The sequence below is a fragment of the Larimichthys crocea genome, chromosome XIII (genome assembly GCF_000972845.2).
Source record: "Larimichthys crocea isolate SSNF chromosome XIII, L_crocea_2.0, whole genome shotgun sequence".
Lineage (NCBI taxonomy): Eukaryota > Metazoa > Chordata > Actinopteri > Sciaenidae > Larimichthys > Larimichthys crocea.
In genome coordinates this window covers 29,286,711-29,307,745 of record NC_040023.1, presented here as the reverse complement: position 1 = coordinate 29,307,745, position 21,035 = coordinate 29,286,711, and the positions used below count along the sequence as shown (strand labels likewise).

Genomic DNA, 21,035 nt, shown 5'->3' with positions numbered 1-21,035 from the left:
TGCAGCAAATGTTATTTGTTGAAGGTGTTTTATCAGCACCGCTGAGCTGTGTGAAAGCATTGTCGGCAGTAACCGCCGGCTTCTCAGCTTATTAAACTTCTCTCTGGCAGCAAGCTTCTCACTGGGAGGGTGTTGGAAAAATCATAAAGGAAATTTCATCCATCAGAACCTCCCAGATGAAATTAATATATGTCACAGCCACCTTTTGACAATTTCATACTGAGCAAAGAACAGGCCTGCCCAGGTGATCTGTGGCCTCAGCAGCCTCAACCTATGAGCCGGACTGGACCGTGGTATCATCTGAACTGGCAAAGTAAAAAAAAGAAAAGTTGTCAGTGGAGCAGAAGAATTACGTTGGTTTACAAGTTCTCAAGGGCCACAGCAAGACGCATATTAAGTGTGTCTCTGAGGGAGATAATGAGCAAGACAGAAGAAGACGACTGTGTGTTTGTGTGTGTGTGTGTGTCTGTGCGTGTGTGTGTGTGTGTGCGCGCACTGGTAATAAAATGCTGCAGACAGGATAACAACCAAGCTCAATAGGGAGCTCAACTCCTGTAGCAGATGGGAGCTAAACGGTGAAGTCTGAATGCACAACTCTTGTGTTCCCAATAGGCCTTCTGAGGCTGTGGAGTGGAAGCAGAATGAGTGGAGGGAGGTGCATGGTGAATGGGGTAGGGTGGGGGAGGAGGGTAACACTGGGGGAGATAAGGACTTCAGAGACTTCAGATAGCAGGTGTTCATTCCAAAAGGTTCACAAAATATTTACTGCAGGAGTTCCTATTCATGAAAAAAGTTTAGAGAAATATTTTCAAGGGAATCAGGAGTTGTATTAAAGATGTCCGACACAAGCGTGTGTTCAAGTTCTAGTCCAAACGTTTCACAGAGACAGTATGAGTAAAATCAGAAAGAAATATGATGAACGGGGGGGGGTTTGGGGGGGGGGGGGGGTAATCAGACTGAACACTGTCTTGTAAAATAAGAAATACTTGTTGTGATGTTCAAGAAACACTCCTTCATACAACAAGGTCACAGTACCTATAGCAGTGCCTGGGAAATGCTGGTCTCAATGAGAAGACTGAATCAGGCACATGAACTCATTTTGAAGAGGTTGTTCTGCCCTGCTTTAATTCAGAGGAATAACTGATTGAGTCTGTATGCCACTTACGAGTGAGCTCAAGAAACATCTGAGCCAAATATTAGGGGAACAGAGGGCACCCAGCCCTACAGACAAACAGAACAGAGCTACAATGTCCAGAACTGTCCCAACTGTCCCAACAGATAACGTTTCAATAACATTTTTAGAAATACGGCTGCATTATAATCGTTGCACTAACTAGCTCTTTCCTGCGATACACTGTGTGTCCTCCATGTCTTCTATGAATCATGGGCATTTTGCTGGGACACACAGCTTTAGCTTCAATCTTTTAGCACTAACTCATGGATGAAGGCATCGTGTGCATATTTATGAGCAGCTGAAGGCGTTAGACAGTCAGCTGGAGATGGAGTCTCTACCCGACACACAACTGTGGGTTAACTTTAGCATTAGCTTATGCTCTTTACAGTCATCAAGCTTGTTTTTGCTGCTTCTCTGTGATTTCATAAGATAAATGACTTCATGGCTGTTTATGTTTGAGATGCTGTTCCCAAAACATCCAAACAATATGGATTCAAATAATCTACTGACTAGAAGATATCTACCCAGTTATGCACATCCATAAGTGGAACACCTTAAAACACTGAACACATGCAACAAAACATTTTTGGCAAACATTTAATCCCATGAATATTCTTCAAAATTCACACTTCCTTACAGTACATACATTTATTACATTCACTCACATAAAAAGTTATATGTGTACATTATGTAAATATGGGTTTAAACATGCAGAAGAGCCTTACCTGATGACCGGCTTTAACCTGCTCCAGGACTTTGTTGTAACAAACCTCTTCCATGTCATGAAGCTGCTGGATCTGAAGAGGACACAACATCATGATGAACTATGTGATTTCACTTATTCCATGTTTTAACTCAGTAACGTCTCAGTCACACAGCTATAACCAGTGTTCTGAAACCAGCATAAAGAGCAGCACAGATTGCATTGTGTCTGAATTGATATTGATTGATAGTCAAAACCAAAGTTTCCCTTTGTCAGAGTTGCTGAGCATGTACTGTATGCACATATCACCTTGAAGAACTTAACGACCTGTGCATGTACAGTAAGTGATTTTGGTTTACCTTGTTGGTGGTTTTGATGCCAACAAATGTCTGTCCAAGGGGCACCGGTCTGAAGCGGCTGTCAAAGAAAAAGAGGCCAATATAGGGGTTGACGTGTAAGAAGCTGGCCACGTCCAGATAGTTGGGCAGGGTGGCTGACAGTCCCAGGATCCTGATCATGCTCTGGGTGGACTCCACCTAACCAGCAGACAATAACACAGTGTCACAGTTAAAACAATCTCTACCCTGTACATGTAATTTATCTAACCAGGCTAAATGACATGTAGTCTAATGGTTCACATAGTAAATCCAGCATTTACAGTAAAAGTCCGACTGCAGTGTTTACTGATTATTTCCAAAGGCTTTGCCGTGGTTTTGATGTTGACACACAGACAGCACAGACAGTCAACACTCCTGCAGAAGTTTCAAATGAAAAGCCTGCCAGGAGAGAGCGACGGATTATTCCCTTTGAGCCACTGGGAAAACATCTCTGCAGGTAAATACAGCTGAGTCTCTCTAACAGAGCTACAGCTGAGCTGTGATAGTGCCCTAAGACTAATGTTGACCCATCATATTCAATCATATTTAGTATCAAGCAGGCTCACACAGTGACAATTGGTCGATCGCCATTCCTAATGTGGACACATGATAGAAGGATGAGTGCTGAAGGCTGATGTTACTGTGGAAAATGTGTCAACAAAAGCTAAGAAGAGACTTCAATTATTCTGTTGTTTTTAGGGTACAGAGGAAATTTAAATTCAGAAACTAGAAGCACAGAAAGTGAGTCAGAGGCGTTGAGGTCAATGTCTTTACTTTGTCGATGAGACAGAGTAAATGATCTTTCTCATGTACTTGCTTATGTCTTTATTTTGTCTTTGAAACCTGGAGAAAATTCAATATGTTGTGTATCAACGTGGGCGAGGAGGACAGAAAACTAGAGGTGGGGGGCGGTTGGAGGAGAGTGGGGTTTGCCCTATCTGTGAGCCTCCTGCTGGATGTGACAGGGAAGATTGGTAAGGCCTTTAATGTGATGCAGTACCTGTCAAACCATCCCATCAAGATAAGACCTAACCAATCCCTGCCAGCGGACCGGGCCTGCACATTCACTCCAGCACTGCTCAACCTCCATACTGCAGATGTGCATCATGTTCACCTACAGACACTCTCCAGGGTTGTTTCTCTACATCGGCCTTTACTTTATGCAGCTTTCCTCTACGAGAGATGAAGAATCCATGTTTCAGTTCAGTTTGTGGCATCATAAAACTTTATGACAGCATAAGGTAATTGTGATTAACAGCAGAATTTACAATTACCCCAGGGAGGTTGAGTAATGAGCTGAATAAAATAAAATTAATAGGTCACAAAATTAGACAGTGTGGTGATCTGTGAAGTCCTCTGTGGTTTTTCACTGAGATGTATGGAATTCACTGAGCTACTGTACAGAGAGATGCTAACATCAAACATATAAAGTGGATTTAAACGCACACCAGAAATGCTACACCTCTGAATCTCTTATTGCAGGACAGATACCAACACACACACACACACAAGACATTTTGTGACCAGGTAGGCCGCTGTTTTTCTGATTGATTCATTTGTCAGTGGCATAATTTAGAAAGCTGCAACAGGACTGGGAACCAAATGTCACAGGTGTAGGATGCATTATATATTTTTGAATAGTTTGCTAAATGAAGTTAAGTTTCAGTTTCTCTGGCACACATATTTTCGATGGCTCCTTTAGTCAATAACAGAGATTTCATTCAAATGTCAGTAACATTAAAATGAAGTATGGACCAAAAGTTTTTAATGGAGAGGCTAAATGAAGCAAATGGAAAAGCAGTAAAGAAATGTAAAAGGAAATTTTATTTTCACATGCCTGATTAAAATCTGTATTTTTGAAATCTTTAAAATACAAATAGATTTTTGTTCTATCTTTCATTAATATATTTTTAAATGATGAAGTGTGCATGGTTTATATTGTCTTTGAAAAGCCCTTTTTTGTTTCAACTTTAGTGCACGTTTCTCTGAAATGACTGAGGTTCGTGTACATTGTAAAAGTCAGATATTTCAGTACTTTGGATTACATCTGAAAGCATTTTGTTATAGTATAAAATTCTCTATACATCCCAAAACAAATGAATAAATGAAAGGCTCGGAAAAAAGAGAAGAAAAGAACAAGATCCGGTAACTGTGGCTGCTGCAGGCCTGTAATAAGTCCATCCAGTGATTTCATTCAGCTCCAGCAATGATAATGTGATAACACCTCGCATATGAATTTGACACTGACAGAGACATTTCTACCTACAACTAATACTTTTCATTAAACAATGTTTATGTGCATGTGCTACTTTTACCAAGTAAGGGAATACTTTACTGCTGTGTGTCAAAGCGTTAGTACTAAACTCACACACTATAAGGCACTATAATAATATCAAATATTGTAAAGCTGCATGCACTGAATTTTTGGCCTCCTGGGTGCAGCAAAACCAGCTGAACGTAACTACATCAAATATATTACCACTTTATTAAGTTTTGCGCAAACTTGATAGCAAACAGTTGCATATTGACGAATCAAGAAGACCCACAGAGAATCATTTTGTATGCATTCAAAATAAATGAATGTAATTGTAAAAAGGATATCTGAGCTTAGGTACAGCATGAATGCTCCTTAAATATCAAACCATGAAGTAGAAGCCCTACAACAGAGCAACATTACCTTTGTAATAAAGGTTAGAGGGACTTTATCTTGAATGCACTGCATAATTGGTAGGAGTACACCTGACCAAGAAAATGTAGTCCAAACCAGAGCTCGTCCAAGCGAAACATCAAAGAGATAACTGGCTCGGTCCTAACACATTTGCATAAAAAGGGGGACAAATATCATTTAGTTTACAGGGATTTCCATATTAATAGGTCTGACGACGTGAACTTAAGCACCTAGCGCATCAGAAGCAGTCGCCTTAATTCCTTCGGCACAATCAATTATAGCAGTCTGTCAGGTGTGGCAATAATTGGACAGAGAGATGAGGGAGGTGGGGGAGGGTCTGCCAAGCGTGCTGCTGGCACGCAGCATCTTCTGTTGGACGCTGAGCTGTTTACAAGTTCTCACACAAAGACAAACACAAACATGCTGCTTCTGTGCCATATATAGTTATAATTAGTGGCAAAAAGAGTTGTCTTGCATGTTCTTCTCACAGACATAATCCTCTGTAGTCTCAGGAACAGTATTAAAGGTTAAACTATTCTGTTTTACTTATCAGCTCTTTGTGCAGGCTTGTTATTTTTAAAAGAGCAATAGAAGCATTAGAGTTTAAGTCTGGTGATATTCTATTTATCTTCTTGTGAACAAGCCCCCTGTGCTAAGCCAAACCTACAATGAATGTAAAGTACCAGTCAAAGGTTGGACTCACTTTCTTATTCAATGGGTTTTCTTTATTATTTTCTTTATGTTACATTGTAATAACACACAGAATATGGATATATTTATACAGAAATGTAATATATTTAAATTCTACAAGTTTGCACAATGATGGAATGCGCTACGAGTTGCTATACTAGGTGAAGGAGTTGTGTAGATGTCTGCAGTACTGTGGACGGTGTACTGGACCGTTGTGAGGAAAAGGGAACTGAGCCGGAAGGCCAAGCTCTCAATTATCCAGTCCATCTATGTTCAACCCTCACCTATGGTCATGAGCTTTGGGTAGTGACCGAAAGAATGAGATTGTGGATACAAGCAGCTGAAATGAGCTTCCTCTGTCAGGTGGCCAGGCTCAGCCTTAGAGATAGGGTAATGTTCCGGGAACGTCCAAATGGGAGAAGACCCAGAACCCGCTGGAGGGACTACATAGCCGATCTAGCCTGGAAACACCTGGAGCTGGAATGTGTTGTTGGGGATAGGGACATCTGGAACACCCTGCTAAACCTGCTGCCATCATGGCCCGACCTCAGATAAGTGGAAGAGAATGGAATGGGATGGAACATTTGCACACTCTTGGCATTCCCTCGCTCCTGAGATCATGAACTGGAATGCTCCCATAGTTGCTGAGCACTTCCCTTCATTGGGCGGTCCTCATGAGGGCCTTCATCAGTGTTTGATGTTTTTTATGACTACACCTAATGACTGGTCTTCAGATTGACTGACCTTCATGTCTTAAAGTAATGATGGACTGTCATTTCTCTTTGTTTATTAAGCGGTTCTTACCATAATTACTGCAGTCGTTATATCTTGCATTGTTTACCACATAATTCCATCCGTGTTATTTTAGTTATATGCCTTCAGTGTTAATCCACAATGTACAGAGTAAAAAACCTTTGACTGGTACAGTAAAACCACTAACAAGTATGATGCAGTATGCCTGATATATCTTCTCCTCTGTGCCGTAGAGCTCCATTGTTCAAAAACACACCAATTAGCCACACCGTTGCACTGGGTGACATGTTCCTTCATCACCATGAACACACACACTGGAGTTTATTTTCACTCAATCCCACATAGACCATCTTGCTGCCCCAAATACTCAGTAGAGCACCAAAAGTGGATTAACCTGTCACTGAAAAAGAGTCCCCAAGAAAAACACAATTTCCTCCTGTTTGAGTAATGTTTGATAAAAACCACAGTGTAAAATATGAAACTATATATTTGTTCATTGGGCAGTCATGTCTTCACCCTTCCAGTGGGCTTGGAAGTGAGAGCCACAGACAGGGTAGGGAAATCAGAGTAGTGATCTTTTCATGGGTTTTGTTGACAATAAGAAAATCTAAAATAATATCAGCCTTATCCTTTAAGACCATCACTTTTTTAGTTTATAATCTCTTCACCAGTGCATCGTCTACTTTAACCTCCCATGACAGGTTGAACTTTTATGAGCAATTTCTTGATTCATATAGCTGTTTGAGGCCTGTAGTGCTGAAAGTAAAATGTATGTAATATTTTAAACAAGTTAAACATTTTCCAGGTGTTTCATTGATAAATAATTGCAATTATTAGTTAAATTACCACAGAGAGTCAGTGCACAGCAGGTCATCTGAACAATGCACCATTAAGAAATATGTCTAGAGGAATATGGCACTGATGCCCAACCTGCAGATGTAATGTCCAAATAACAAATACAATTCATAATATATATATAATTCATAATTAGGAACTGGTGGGTTGGTGCAGTGGCTGCAGTACTACACATACTAGACCATTGTGGGGAAGAGGGAAAGCCGGAATGCAAAGCCCTTTGATTGTTCCAGTCCATCTACGTTATATCCCTCACCTATGGTCGTGAGCTTTGGGTAGTGACAGAAAGAATGAGATAATGGATATCTGAGGCCAAAATGAGCTTTCTTCGGCAGGTGGTCCGACGGAGGAGCTCGGACACCCAGAGTAGAGCCGCTGCTCCTTTGCGTGAAAAGGAACCAGCTGAGGTGGTTCAGGCCTCCTGGGCGCCTTACTATGGAGGCATTCAGGTCACATCCACCTTGGAGCAGACCCCAGGGCAGACCCAGAACCTGCTGGATGAACTATATAGCCCATCTAGCCTGGAAACACCTCGGCATAAGGCGTGACCAAACACTGTCTGGCACAGTCAATTAAAAAAGTCCATGTAAAAAGGTCCATATGGAACTGTTGACTGCTGATAGGAGCTGTTCTGTGAAGTTTCTGCAGTCAGGAGTTTTTGTACCATCGGAGCATTTCAAGCCTGAAATATCACCTCAACACAAAGCACTAAGCAGTGAGCTCTGACAGACTGTGACAGATTATATACATAATATTTTTAAATGCTTCTCACAGCAAATATTGATACATGTGATTAATGTAGATGAATTAACCACCGAGCATGTAATTAGATTGTTGTTTTTAATCGCTTGACAGCCTTGATTAAAATGCTTCTACTATTCACCAACCCTCTCATTCTCTTTTGTTTTCTTTGTTCTACGACACTTTCCTTCTTTCCTTTCCTCACACTGTTCCTCCCATTTTAAGCCTTCCATTCTTTCTTTATCTGATTTCTTTCCCTTTTCTATTATCTTCTTCTCCCATGTTCTTTTTTATCCTTACTTCATCCCTTCCTCACATTTTATACTCCAGTCCGCCCCCGCCTCCCCCTTACCCTCCTTCCATTTTTCTGCTTTGCCCATAATCGTTCCACTCTTCCTACAGTTCATTCTCCTTCAACTGCTGTTTACAACTTTGCGAGCAATAACTTTCTGCTCTCAGCCCAGAAAATGTAGTTTCTAATCTATATCTGTTATAGCACTGAATCATATTACTTTTTGCTGCTACAACAACCTTTTCCGAACAAATTATCTACCCACTATTTTTTTTCAAGTTTCATCTTATCTCATATTATTATTTTCAGTCCATCATTTGTCTATAATGACCTTTTTTTTTGTTTTTTAATACTTGGAAAATGGTCTGCCAAACAAAATCATATATTAAACGCTGGTGTTGTCTAGAAGAAACATTTCACTGACTGTTTGTTACCACACATCTTTCACATTAGGATATAACCAATGTACAGGTTTCCTGAAGCCAGACACTCACATGCTGAACAGACTCTCGTGAATGAACATGTATCATATACAGTATGCTTTTTCATGCAGTGCAGAGGAGATCATTATTCAGTGAGCTGAACCCTTCACAACATTTCGCTCCTCCTCACACACCCTGTAGTGTGTTTGCTGTCATCGCCCATCAGTGCCAAAGATCAAGGCTACAGTGAAAGCAAAAGCACAAATCTACCTGCTTTCACTGCCAAGCAGAGAGGAGAACTGTTTATTTCATTTTTCAGAGCTATCCAGCTCAGAAAACTTGTATGTACCCCTAAAAGGCACAAAATCAAAACAATTGCCAGTGGTGATGATGGTCTGAATACTTGAGACTGGTGGTGCATGTTTGATGAAATGGGACAGACTGCTTCAGGTTCAGATGTGCAGTTCTCTGTTTTCCTGCTATCTCACACATATGGAGGTTAAACTTGTTTTTGTTTCCGCTCATAGAGCCAACGACCCGCTCCAGATGGAGCCGTGACTTTCCTTTTCGATCATCATATTTTATTGCTGGCACAGCTCATCCTTCAGACAACAATCCACTGTACGCCATGAGAATCAGTCAATCATAGAGGAACTGCATCAATTGTATGTGTCCATTTAAATGTACTAGTTACGACAAGTTCTGCTCAGCCTGTGAAAACAGTTGTGTAACGTCTCCTGTGTCTCTAGAGGAGCTTCAGCTATGTTTCAGACAGCAGGCCAAACAGATTTGTTTCTCAAATCAGGTCTTTAAGGCTGTAGAATGCCCCTGCTGTTATTTTCAAGTGATCAAAGTGCCAGCAGACTATTTATTTCAGCGTCTGTCCACAGTGTTTGTCCTCCTTACCGCTCTGCGAGTCGCAGCGTGACTCGGCTCTGATGTACTTCCTTTACTCTGGATTTGATGCCGTCGATGTGTTGTAGTTTGAGTAACTCAAAATACACTTTGAAACTGGATATGAGCGGCCGGAGGACTTGGACTGAGATGCATCTGTAGAAATTCAACTCTATTGCATTTCAAACCAGCCCAAAATGTGGCTTGGATCTGATTTGTAAACCTGGCATTTCATGTCTTTCTTTGTTGTCCAGACTTCGGAAAATCAATCCGGAGGCCAAAAAACAGATTTGGATTGGCAGTCTGAACAAGGCTGTTGTTTTAGAAAATAAAAGTCCATGTCACTTTGATGTCAACAGGTTAAGTCTGGCTCCACAGCTGTATTTTCAGCACTGACAGCATGTGCAGTCTTCTCTCAAACAGATAGACCGTCAAGAGGATTCAAACTCGTTCACTGCAGCACAACCTCTCGAGGTGTTAAGGTGCACAAAGCGCCCAGTCAGCCCTTCTTCAGTAATATTCAGCTAAACCTGCAAATAAATGGGCTGTGAACCGAGTAAACAGCGGTCACATGTACGGACCGCTTTTCAATTACCTTGCGGTTAACCCTGCCAGGAGGTCTCCGTCGCTGCAGAGCACAGCGGCTCATCCCCACATCCCTGCCTCTGTTTCCCTCAGCTCTGAGTCCTTCAGCATACAGCTGCTATCTATGTATTTTCAACATTTCTCATTGTGATGAACACTTGAGTTGGTCCGTCACACTCGATTGAGACATTTCCACAAAGGTTTAATTTCATTTTGAAACACCTGCAGGTTCGCACTTCACACACCAATCAATCACAAAAGTGTTTTCAATTAATTTCTCTTTCTTTCAGCATTTTATTTCCCTGTTTTATACATCAGTGAAATGCTTTGTGAACTTTTTAATATAACTGCTGAATCCTATTTATTACCTTCATGATGTTTAAAGATGATAGTTATGAGCGGTTACTGCAGATTCTCATTTCCAGGTCAGGTGGATGTATTATGAACTCTAAGCGTGATTTTACATAGCCATAATTGTACATAAGGGTCATGTACAGGGATGGCTGCTCTTGCCTAAATTCGACCTCATCTTTACAGTGGTTTTCATTGCTGTGCTGTGAAGCTAACTGCTTTGTATATATCTGACTCAAAGAGTGTGTAGGCACATTTATGTGTTTTTTGGATACACAGAATTTTTGTCTTAATCCTACACACAGACACACACACACTGCACACATTCTGCAGTGTTAGGAGCAACACATCTGAAGGCTTTCATGAACTGGGTACAGACTGAGTCATACCACTCGGTGCCAAGGACAGACAAAATGGACATGTATTTATAGAGATATTTTCAGGATCAAAATGGAATTCACACAGCCTGATGCCTGGGTGAATCAGCTGTGGACTTTCCCTTTACATCTTCTACATTCATTCATTTCCTCTTACAGACTGACACATGACGAGCTCATTAGGATAGAGGGATATGAAACAGTACAGCCCATATAGATCTGAATTCACATAATCACTTAAATATCTGAAATGTCCTGATCTCCACCAACAGACAGACAGATCAGTTCACAGACTTGAAGGAGGCAGGACCCATGCTGTCTATAATCACATTTTTGGAACAGTGTGCTGTTCACCAGTCAACCAACAAGCACATGAAAAAACAACTAACTGACTTAGAGGAAGAGTCTAATGAAGAGTCAAACAAACTTGATGTCATTTATTATCAGACACATTCAGAATATGGCCACCTGCCACACAGAAAGAGTTAATATTTCATGAAGAGTAAAAGTTACCACACAGTCATAGAATTACATCCCAAAAATAAGGATAGCTTTTAAGACCTCAGTGAATATTACATTGCAAAAATTAAATACCTATAAAAATAACTATCTAATCTATCTCTTAATCTAACATCTTAATTAAGTCCTTCTGAGACTATACATCCAGAAATTAATCTCACACATTATATCACAGAAAGACCTTAATAATACCAAAAAACCTAATCAAAAACCAGACAGCTGATACTATAGATCACATTTTGTGTTCTCGGGATGATTTATTTATTTATTTGGGGAATTTAAGTATTTGTACTGTGTGGACACAGTTTCCATACTTTAAATGATCTCTATTTAATTGACTGGTTCAAGTTCAGAAATATTACATGATTATTGTTATTGTGTAGAATTGTTTTCCTATTAAAAGCTTTGTGAACTGAAACTGACTCCAGGCCTCTGCGGCAGAGACCCAGCCCTGCTATATACAGTGCCTCCAAATCCATTTCTAACAACCTTCATACTCATTCTAACATTACATGTAAATGTGCAGCTTGCAAAGTTTTCATTGAGCTATTGAATTAACCTTTCTAATAGCAGTGGTGAAGGTACTAGAGGAGTAACAGTCTAATTATCATGGAGACAGTGAACTGAAAACGGCACTATAGGTACCAAAGACATAAGGGTCCTCCATAACAGGGGTCACCCTATACACACACAGTGTTGGGATATGTTGATACTTGTTGGCTTGTCTGAATTAACTTTCTATTCTAATAAATGGAATTGTTATTATGGTTTCTTTATACTTTATTTGGTGCTCACTCTTAAACAGAATGCAAAAATATTGTTACCAGTGTCCGTTACCAACGTCCTCCTTAAATAAATCTAATTTAGGCAGTCTTAAGAAAGGACATAGCGAGCTGTGGGGAGTAAGTTGGAACTATGTAAAATGTTCCATTACAAAAAAAATTACCAGAATGAAAAATTCTATTCATGCACATGTAAAGTATTATTAGCAAAATGTACTTAGGGCAGCTGTATGGCTGGCTGTGGCTTAGGTAGAACGGGTTGTCCACTAATCAGATTGTTGGTTCGATCCCCGGCTCCTCCAGACTGCCTGTCGATGACTAAGTGTCCTTGGGCAAGAAACTAAAGCTCAAATTGCTCCCGAAGGCTGTGCCATCGGTGTGTGTACGCATGCATGAATGGGTAAATGAAATATGTAGTGCAGAAGCACCTTTACCATTTACTTAAAGCATCAGAAGTAAGAACATTTGAATGCTGTAACAAACCAATACAGCCAAACATTTTGATTAACAAGGTGTGTGTATATACTGAGAGAACTCCCTAGTTTAACTAATTGCTCATTCTCCCCTGCTTCCTTAAACTCACTCACCCACACCTGCTGCATCTCCCCTGTCTCTTCTCTCCCTTTGTGTCTCATTTTGCAGCCTTCAGTAGAGTGTTTAACAGAGGCTAGAGGGAGATCTTGTGGATAATGTGGGTGAATGTGGGGGATGACTGGTGCATGACGTGCACTGCTGCAACAGGGAGATGATGAGGACGGGTACCGTACTGTCTGTGAGCCTCTTTCTCTCCGTTAGCTTGTTGTGCTCGAGATGTATTTATTCGTCACACTGAAAGTGAATAAAAAGTGCAACTAGGCAGAAATATACTAGACGGAAAAAAAGCATTTTCAGCACATTAGTCTAAGTAGAGAAATAAGTATTTAACCTCAATACCCTCAGAGTACCGATCCAAATGTATCTGTAGTACTGAGTATGGAAGGTGTGCCAAACGTTCTCATTAGGTTTTATACACACTACCACAAGTTTTCAAAGTGACACCGTGGGCCCTCCGGATAAAATTAACACCATGAAAATAGAAACTGTCATGATCAACTAACCATCTCTGATCACATTCTGATCAGCTGCGCTGCTTCGCACTCTACAACATTACAAAAATCAGGCCATACCTGACTCAACACGCTACCCAACAGCTGATACAGGCTGTGGTCATCTCAAGACTCGATTACTCTTATGCCCTCCAGCCTGCACAGTGAAACCCTTTTAGATGATCCAGAACACGGTGGCGTGCCTGGTCTACAACCAACCCAAAAGGACACCTCGCTGCTTATCGAACTCCACTGGCTACCTGTAGCAGCCCATTCAAATTCAAATCTCTAATGCTGACTACAAAGTAGTTTCCGGTTCTGCACCCACCTACTTGAACACCCTCATACAGACATATGTTACCTCCTCCAACAAATGACGCCTGGCTCTGCCACCCGTACTCTCAGGACAATCCAAACTTTTCTTGTCTGTTGTTCCCCGTTGGTGGAACGTCCTACCAGTTCCTACCAGATCAGAAGTGTCCCTCTCTACCTTTAAAAACCTCCTGAAGCCCTCCAGCTCTTAAGAGAGGACCTCCTCTAAAACACTACCAACAACTGGACATGAGAAATCTACCTCCCTCTACAACTGAACTTAAATTTTATGTGAATAGTACTTATTGCTGCACTAACACGTCCTTGTCACACTGATTGTTTCCCTTTTTTCCAAGTCACTTTGGATAAAAGCATCAGCTAAATGACTGAATGGATGTTTGTAAATGTGCATATAATGTAGCTATAGGCAAACCTGTATTAGCTGTGGGCTCTAACTTGTTTTTAAGCCTTTATAAGTTCAAATTTTGGTAAACCAAGAAAAGTATGTCAAATAGATATAGCTATAGGTATTAGCAGTCCTAGTTTTAACTCTACTGGAGAAGACTTTAAAAAAATGTGATGTTTCTCAGTTTGTATAAAGTATGAATGTCACCTAATTTGCAGCATTGAGGCGCTAAGGGTTTTAAAGTACCTGAGCTGGCTCAAGCTGTGTCACAGGTGCTCCTGCTGCTGTAACTGTTGACCATGTTGATTGAACTACAATAACTTCCTGTTGTTTTCAGGACACTGGAATCCACCTGTCTCTTTCAACTTAGCCGGTATAACTATATCTTTCCCTCCACACGACCCCTGTACCTTCAACTCCCAGGCACCTCCATTGGAGGCTGCCTCACAGTTTAAACTATATTAATTCAGCCACATTCTTGTAAGCCACTGCTGTGATTTAGACAGTTGAATTATTTTGGTGAATGAACAAAAACAGAGGGGTTAGTAGTCAGATATGGAAATATATTGTCCAAATAGTCCAAACAGTCATAATTCAGCAGTCTTTGTCTGCCTCTGCAGCAGAGAGCTGGTGGAAATCCTGCTCATTTACCCACAACATTCAACTCCAGTGGGATTCCACACAGTGTGCTTATTTATTCTCTTTGAATCAACATGTCTCTGGCTCACCAATTAATAAGCTGTATCTCATTAGTTCTATCTGTATGCAAACAAAAATGTATAAACGACAGTGAACAAATTATTGTAACAGTCTAATTATCAAGGACATGGTGATCCAGTAGAACAAAAACACCTCAGGGTACAAGGTTGGGGTACATCGATACTTGTTGGCTTGTCTGAATTAACTTTCTGTTCTAATAAATTGAATTATTACTACTGTTTTCATTATACTTTATTTGGAGCTCCCCATAAATACAGAATGCAAAAATATTGTCAGATCAATTTAAATTTCCTCGCCAGTTTGACAAGCAAGTAGACAACCCTCATCTATAGATCTTTGAAAGAAAAATCGATACCAACGTCCTGCTTAAAGAAATCTTTATCTCCAGCTGGAGGGAGTAACATATACAGACATTCAGAAGAAGAGAGGGAGCAGGACTAACCTGTCTGATGGTCCTCGCCACCAAGCTCTCCAGCACTGGTCCTCGGTCTTCATGGAGAAGGTGAACTTCATCCAAGATCAGGAGACGCACAATCTGAGACAGAGCCACGTCTCCGACACTCTTCCTGGTCACGACGTCCCACTTCTCGGGAGTAGTCACCAACATCTGAAACAAACATGAAGATGTTGAATAGCAGTTCACTACAGAACGTAAGCGATTAAAGAAAAGCACAGACAACAACATACTGCTAAAGAGAGAATTCATCATAATAAAAAGACACCTATGTGATCTATGTGACAAAAACAGCAGACGGTACTCCTTAAATTACAGCTCCTCTGTGGATGTCATTGCTTTAATTAGTACTATTTTCCAGCAGTACATTTGTCAGTGAAAAGGCTCTGAATCCCAATTCATCTGTTATGATCAGCTAAGTTGATGTGTTAAGCTTCTGCTTCTCACCATTTTATGTGAAGGCACAACAACATCGGCAGGTGTTGCCTGTGCTACCAACTGAATGAACCCTGGTGTTTCAATACAGTGCTGTGCATAAATATTAGGACAGCTTTTTCTCTGTAGTCTACACCCGCATCAAATGAACCATCTAATAAGTATCTATTTTAGAAAGACCTCCATTGGTGAAAGAGGTCCAGAACCTAATATGGATGTGACCACAAAGCTAAACCTCATAGTTATTAATACTTTCAAAAATAATAAAAGAACTGCAGTGTAGGTAAAGAAGCATTGCAACATCAGCTCACTAAACTACAAGGACTGATACTGCTACATCTTCTTACAGTTAGTAAACCTCAAAAATCAGCCTGTAATGCAGATGAGCGAGGCATTTTCCTTCATATACATGCATGATGTATATGTATGCATGATGTTCATGTGGTTTATCCTCCAACACTGCCTCAACTACCAACACCACAGATGTTTCACTACTGTACAGTCTATCTGCATGAGTTATGAGTCAACAACAGTTAAACATAAAGAATTAATGGGGTTCTCCACTGACTTTACGCATCAAGTTTTATTTACTGGTCATGATGAGTACTCCTTGTAAAAACCATGTATGATATCTGGTGTCTTTTGTCTATTCATCAAGGTTTTCTCAGTCCAGAAGAAAGGCTACTGTGTTACAAACTGGGAGGGTGGATTATGAAAGTTGTGGGCATTTATTAGGCACAACTTTCATAATCCAGCCTGTGGATCAAGCGGAAAGGAAAACACATCAATGTATCGTGATAACGTCACAGGCACGTGGTTATGATTTATCCTATTGATTGGTTGCTGAATGTCAAGAAGGCGGGTCTTTATAATACGAGCTTGTCAGAGACAGACGACAACAAAGAGACAAGGAGCAAGGATGCAAGAAAGTGTATAATTTGTGAAGGAGGGACAATGAATGATAAGCCCCAACCTTTAAGCATTTTGTTTTAGTTTCTGTCTGCATCAATTTGTTATCTTATATGAACTGAAACTATTGCCAAGTGTGAGCTATCAGTACACAGCTGGTTTGATTTGTCTAATTCTGACTCATATTAATTAGAGCTGAACTTAGAGCAGCTACAAGGAACTTTCCTTTTCTGTTTGCGATCCCCTGTGGATAAAAGAAGTAGTGTTTCCTTTGCCTGCTTTTGACTGTTTCATGGTTATCAAGAGGAATCCAACCAAATCTGACCCAGTGGGAAGCATTAAGAATAACCATGTAGAAATAATCAACCACACAGAACCATCAGTAATAAATTGAGACAGTCTATAACCAGTTAAAAACTCCTCGTAGTATGTTTAAGAATGTACTTTTGCACAGGATTTGTTGTTTGTTGCTCCTCTCTTACACTGAAATTTATAGAATTGAAGTGATTTATTTTTTATGGGTATGGACCAAGTGGCAACGTACATGGCTGTGAATTAAAGTGCCAAAAACTGCAGTTCCTTGAACGACCATTTGAGGTTGGCTCCAGAAGTGAGTCGGTCTCCATAAGTCCCCATGTTAAAATGTCCAACTTCACAGAAATGAACAGTTTTGGTTTCCCCTTTCATGCCAACTTGAGGTTGATTTTTTTTCTTCTTTTTTTTAATTCAAATTATATTATAGTTTAAAGTTATGCAAAATTAACAGCATGGCTGTTTTGACTGACAGGTAGGTGCCCTGACAGACAACCCGTTCTCATTCCCAACGCGTAAAATACCGACGCTTTGTCACGCCCCTTGGCGTCTGATACCGACGTAAAAGGTACCCTTCCGGGTCTGTATGAAACACTCTGGGTTGTCCATTGACTCCAGTATAATCCGTTTGCGCTGGTAAGAGACGCTCAGAGCAGAGCTCCAGCCGTCCATTCACTCCAATAATAACCCGACCACAGCGATACATGACGCTGCAAGCTACAATCTGATTGGACAACCGAGGACCCTCTGCCCGGAACTGTTTTTCTCACTATGTCAAGGATTTCTTTTATTGATATCATCAACGTTTCTCAGCACAAACACGCCAAAGTGTCACTGATAATTCAACAATAAAATAGCTTCATGTTGTGGCCCTCGGTATGTTTTTTTTCTCCTTCTAGCCTGAGAAATAAACCTTTATTCCTATGTTTTGGATAGCGGAAAGGCCTACACTACCCAGAATGCTCGACCACTGACGATTTGCGAGCTACAATCTGATTGGACAACCGAGGACCCTCTGCCCGGAAGTGTTTTTCTCGTGTTGTTAAAGATTTCTTTTAATAATATCATCAACGTTTCTCAGCACAAACACTGTGTGTGTCACCATTGATATTATGACTGATAAAATAAAAAGTTAATCACTTCTCTGTTTAATGTGCTTTTTATAATGTCTGTTTTTAGACAGAGCTTGTTATCAACAGACCTTTTGAGAAGGAAAAATGAAATTTCCTGTGTGCAGTTTGCGCTGGAGCTGTACTGTGTATATATTCATATACAGTAACAATTTTATTCATGGAAAGCTTTCTGGGCTGCTCAAAGGATCACAAAAGCACCATGCAGCACACTCACCATGTGAGTTTTGTTCAGTGTTTTGTCGAAGAAATCATCAAAGTCGAATTGACATATTTGATAGGGTGTGTTTTATTAAAAAGCATGCCGTCACACTGGTAAATTGACAGTCACAGAACATATCTGAGCCACCTCAAGCTGACCCCAAGGTCAAGGCCATATCCCCTGATAACTCATCAACGCTTTGAGATAGGGGCCTGAAATCTGCACCTGCGCATTGGGACAGCATGGTCGACCACGGTGCCGAGTTTCGTACCCGTGGCCCCTTGGGAAGGGTCAGAGGTCAGCCGTTCTGTACTTAACGAGGCCTAGTAGTAGTATTTGATTTGATTTGACTAATTTGGATTAAAATGAAATTGTATAAAGCATGACATGAATATAGAAGATATTTCAACCTAGACATTCTTATAAGTCACAACCTAACTTATCCTTTTAACCTATATTGTGTGTGTGTGTTGTTGTTGTTGTTATTGTTGTTTTCTTTTCCTGACAGTGGCAAAGTGTGGGATGACACATGGGAACCTGCGCAAGCTTATCTGTAAAACAGCCCACCACAGGTTGCAGAGTTGGCACCACAAGTTCCCAGTTCAAAGTTCAACATGTTGAAATTCACAATAGAAATAAAGTTAAAGTTCATCATAAAAGTTCAGAATAAAATATTGAATACACATTTCAGTCAGTGTCAGTCTCTGTTTCACTCTATAACTGGCTTAAGTACATAAAACATCTATGAATCCAATAGATCAATAATATCTCACGTAATGTGTAGACAGCTCTCGATATCTCACTATTGTGGTCTACTTCTCATTACACACATACACACACACACACACGGAAAAAAAATAATAGAATCAAAATAGGACAATTAAATATTTGGCTGTGTAAGTACACAGTATAAGTAGGGTAGTAAAATATCAGTTTAGGAAGTCTATTGATATATATTGATCTATACTCAAATTTCAGACCCCTGCCTTAAAGCATTGATAAGTTAATCCCAAAAAGGTAGGTAGTAGGCCTCATTGAGTACAGAACGGCTGACCTCTGACCCTTCCCAAGGGGCCACGGGTACGAAACTCGGCACAGTGATTGTGGCCCACGTCCTGATACGCATACTCAAATTTCAGCCCCCTGCCTCAAAGCTTTGATGAGTTATCAGGAGATAGTGACCGGAAAAGAAGAGGGTCAGATTTGGGGGACTCACTAAAAAAACATGTCTTTTTGGCCGCCGCGCGGCAGCCTTTGACCCCAGGGGCCCCAGATTTGGAACAGAGGATCCCCCAGGGGCCCTGAATAATGAACCGGTGAAAAAAAAACCACAAGTCCAGTAGAATTTTTTTTGCCCCGTCTGGATTCCTGAGCATTGGGGTCCTGTCAGAATCATGCAGTCTTATACCCTCTGACCTGCGTGGAGGTTTTGGAGGACATGTGTTTCTACAAGTCGCACGGGTCTGAAATTTTAGTATGTTGTTCAGGGGCATGAGACGAGCGGATAGATGTTGGTCTGGTCCACGTCGGCCCAGTACTTTTCGATGGGCGGGGCCGAGAAAGGACGCCGTTACACGAATCTGCGCCCTCGCTGCTGCCACAAAAATGCACCGAACTGCATGAAACTCACTGTGCTATTCTAAATGGAGGTCTGGGTCAGGCTCCCAAAGTCCCAACTCTGTAGACCTTCTAGAAAGCTAACTAGCTCTACAGTGATGGGATTGTGACAGGACCAAAAAATCCCAGCAGAAGGCTCCACGGCGTACGACATAGTCAAATTTCAGCCTCCTACCTCAAAGCATTGTCAATTTATTCCCAAAAAGGTGTCCAGAACGGGTGAACTCTGACCTTTCCAAAGGGGGTACGGGGGTGAAAATAGGGGCCCTGATCAGACCCTGCGTCCTGATACACATACTCAGATTTCAGCCTCCTGCCTCAAAGCGCTGATGAGTTATTCACAAACCAAACAGGTGTTTTTAAGCCTGAACTACTAGGCCTCGTTAAGTACAGAACGGCTGACCTCTGACCCTCCCGAAGGGCGCACGGGTCTGAAACTCGACACCGTGGTCGACCATGCTGTCCCAATGCGCAGGTGCAGATTTCAGGCCCCTATCTCAAAGCGTTGATGAGTTATCAGGGGATATGGCCTTGACCTTGGGGTCAGCTTGAGGTGGCTCAGATATGTTCTGTGACTGTCAATTTACCAGTGTGACGGCATGCTTTTTAATAAAACACACCCTATCAAATATGTCAATTCGACTTTGATGATTTCTTCGACAAAACACTGAACAAAACTCACATGGTGAGTGTGCTGCATGGTGCTTTTGTGATCCTTTGAGCAGCCCAGAAAGCTTTCCATGAATAAAATTGTTACTGTATATGAATATATACACAGTACAGCTCCAGCGCAAACTGCACACAGGAAATTTCATTTTTCCTTCTCAAAAGGTCTGTTGATAACAAGCTCTGTCTAAAAACAGACATTATAAAAAGCACATTAAACAGAGAAGTGATTAACTTTTTATTTTATCAGTCATAATATCAATGGTGACACACACAGTGTTTGTGCTGAGAAACGTTGATGATATTATTAAAAGAAATCTTTAACAACACGAGAAAAACACTTCCGGGCAGAGGGTCCTCGGTTGTCCAATCAGATTGTAGCTCGCAAATCGTCAGTGGACGAGCATTCTGGGTAGTGTAGGCCTTTCCGCTATCCAAAACATAGGAATAAAAGTTTATTTCTCAGGCTAGAAGGAGAAAAAAAACATACCGAGGGCCACAACATGAAGCTATTTTATTGTTGAATTATCAGTGACACTTTGGCGTGTTTGTGCTGAGAAACGTTGATGATATCAATAAAAGAAATCCTTGACATAGTGAGAAA

At 40.9% G+C, this 21,035-nt stretch overlaps 1 protein-coding gene across 4 annotated transcripts in view; it reads right to left on the bottom strand.

The window, feature by feature from the left end:
- ascc3 (activating signal cointegrator 1 complex subunit 3) overlaps positions 1 to 21,035 on the bottom strand; it is a 143,621-nt gene that overhangs the window by 56,226 nt on the left and 66,360 nt on the right. For all 4 annotated transcript variants that reach the window (XM_027286029.1, XM_027286032.1, XM_027286030.1 and 1 more), the window contains exons 11-13: positions 15,149 to 15,313; positions 2,237 to 2,413; positions 1,900 to 1,971 (exon numbers count right to left, since the gene is read on the bottom strand). In XM_027286029.1, coding sequence (XP_027141830.1) covers positions 1,900 to 1,971; positions 2,237 to 2,413; positions 15,149 to 15,313 — 414 coding nt within the window. The remainder of the gene's footprint in view (positions 1 to 1,899; positions 1,972 to 2,236; positions 2,414 to 15,148; positions 15,314 to 21,035) is intronic.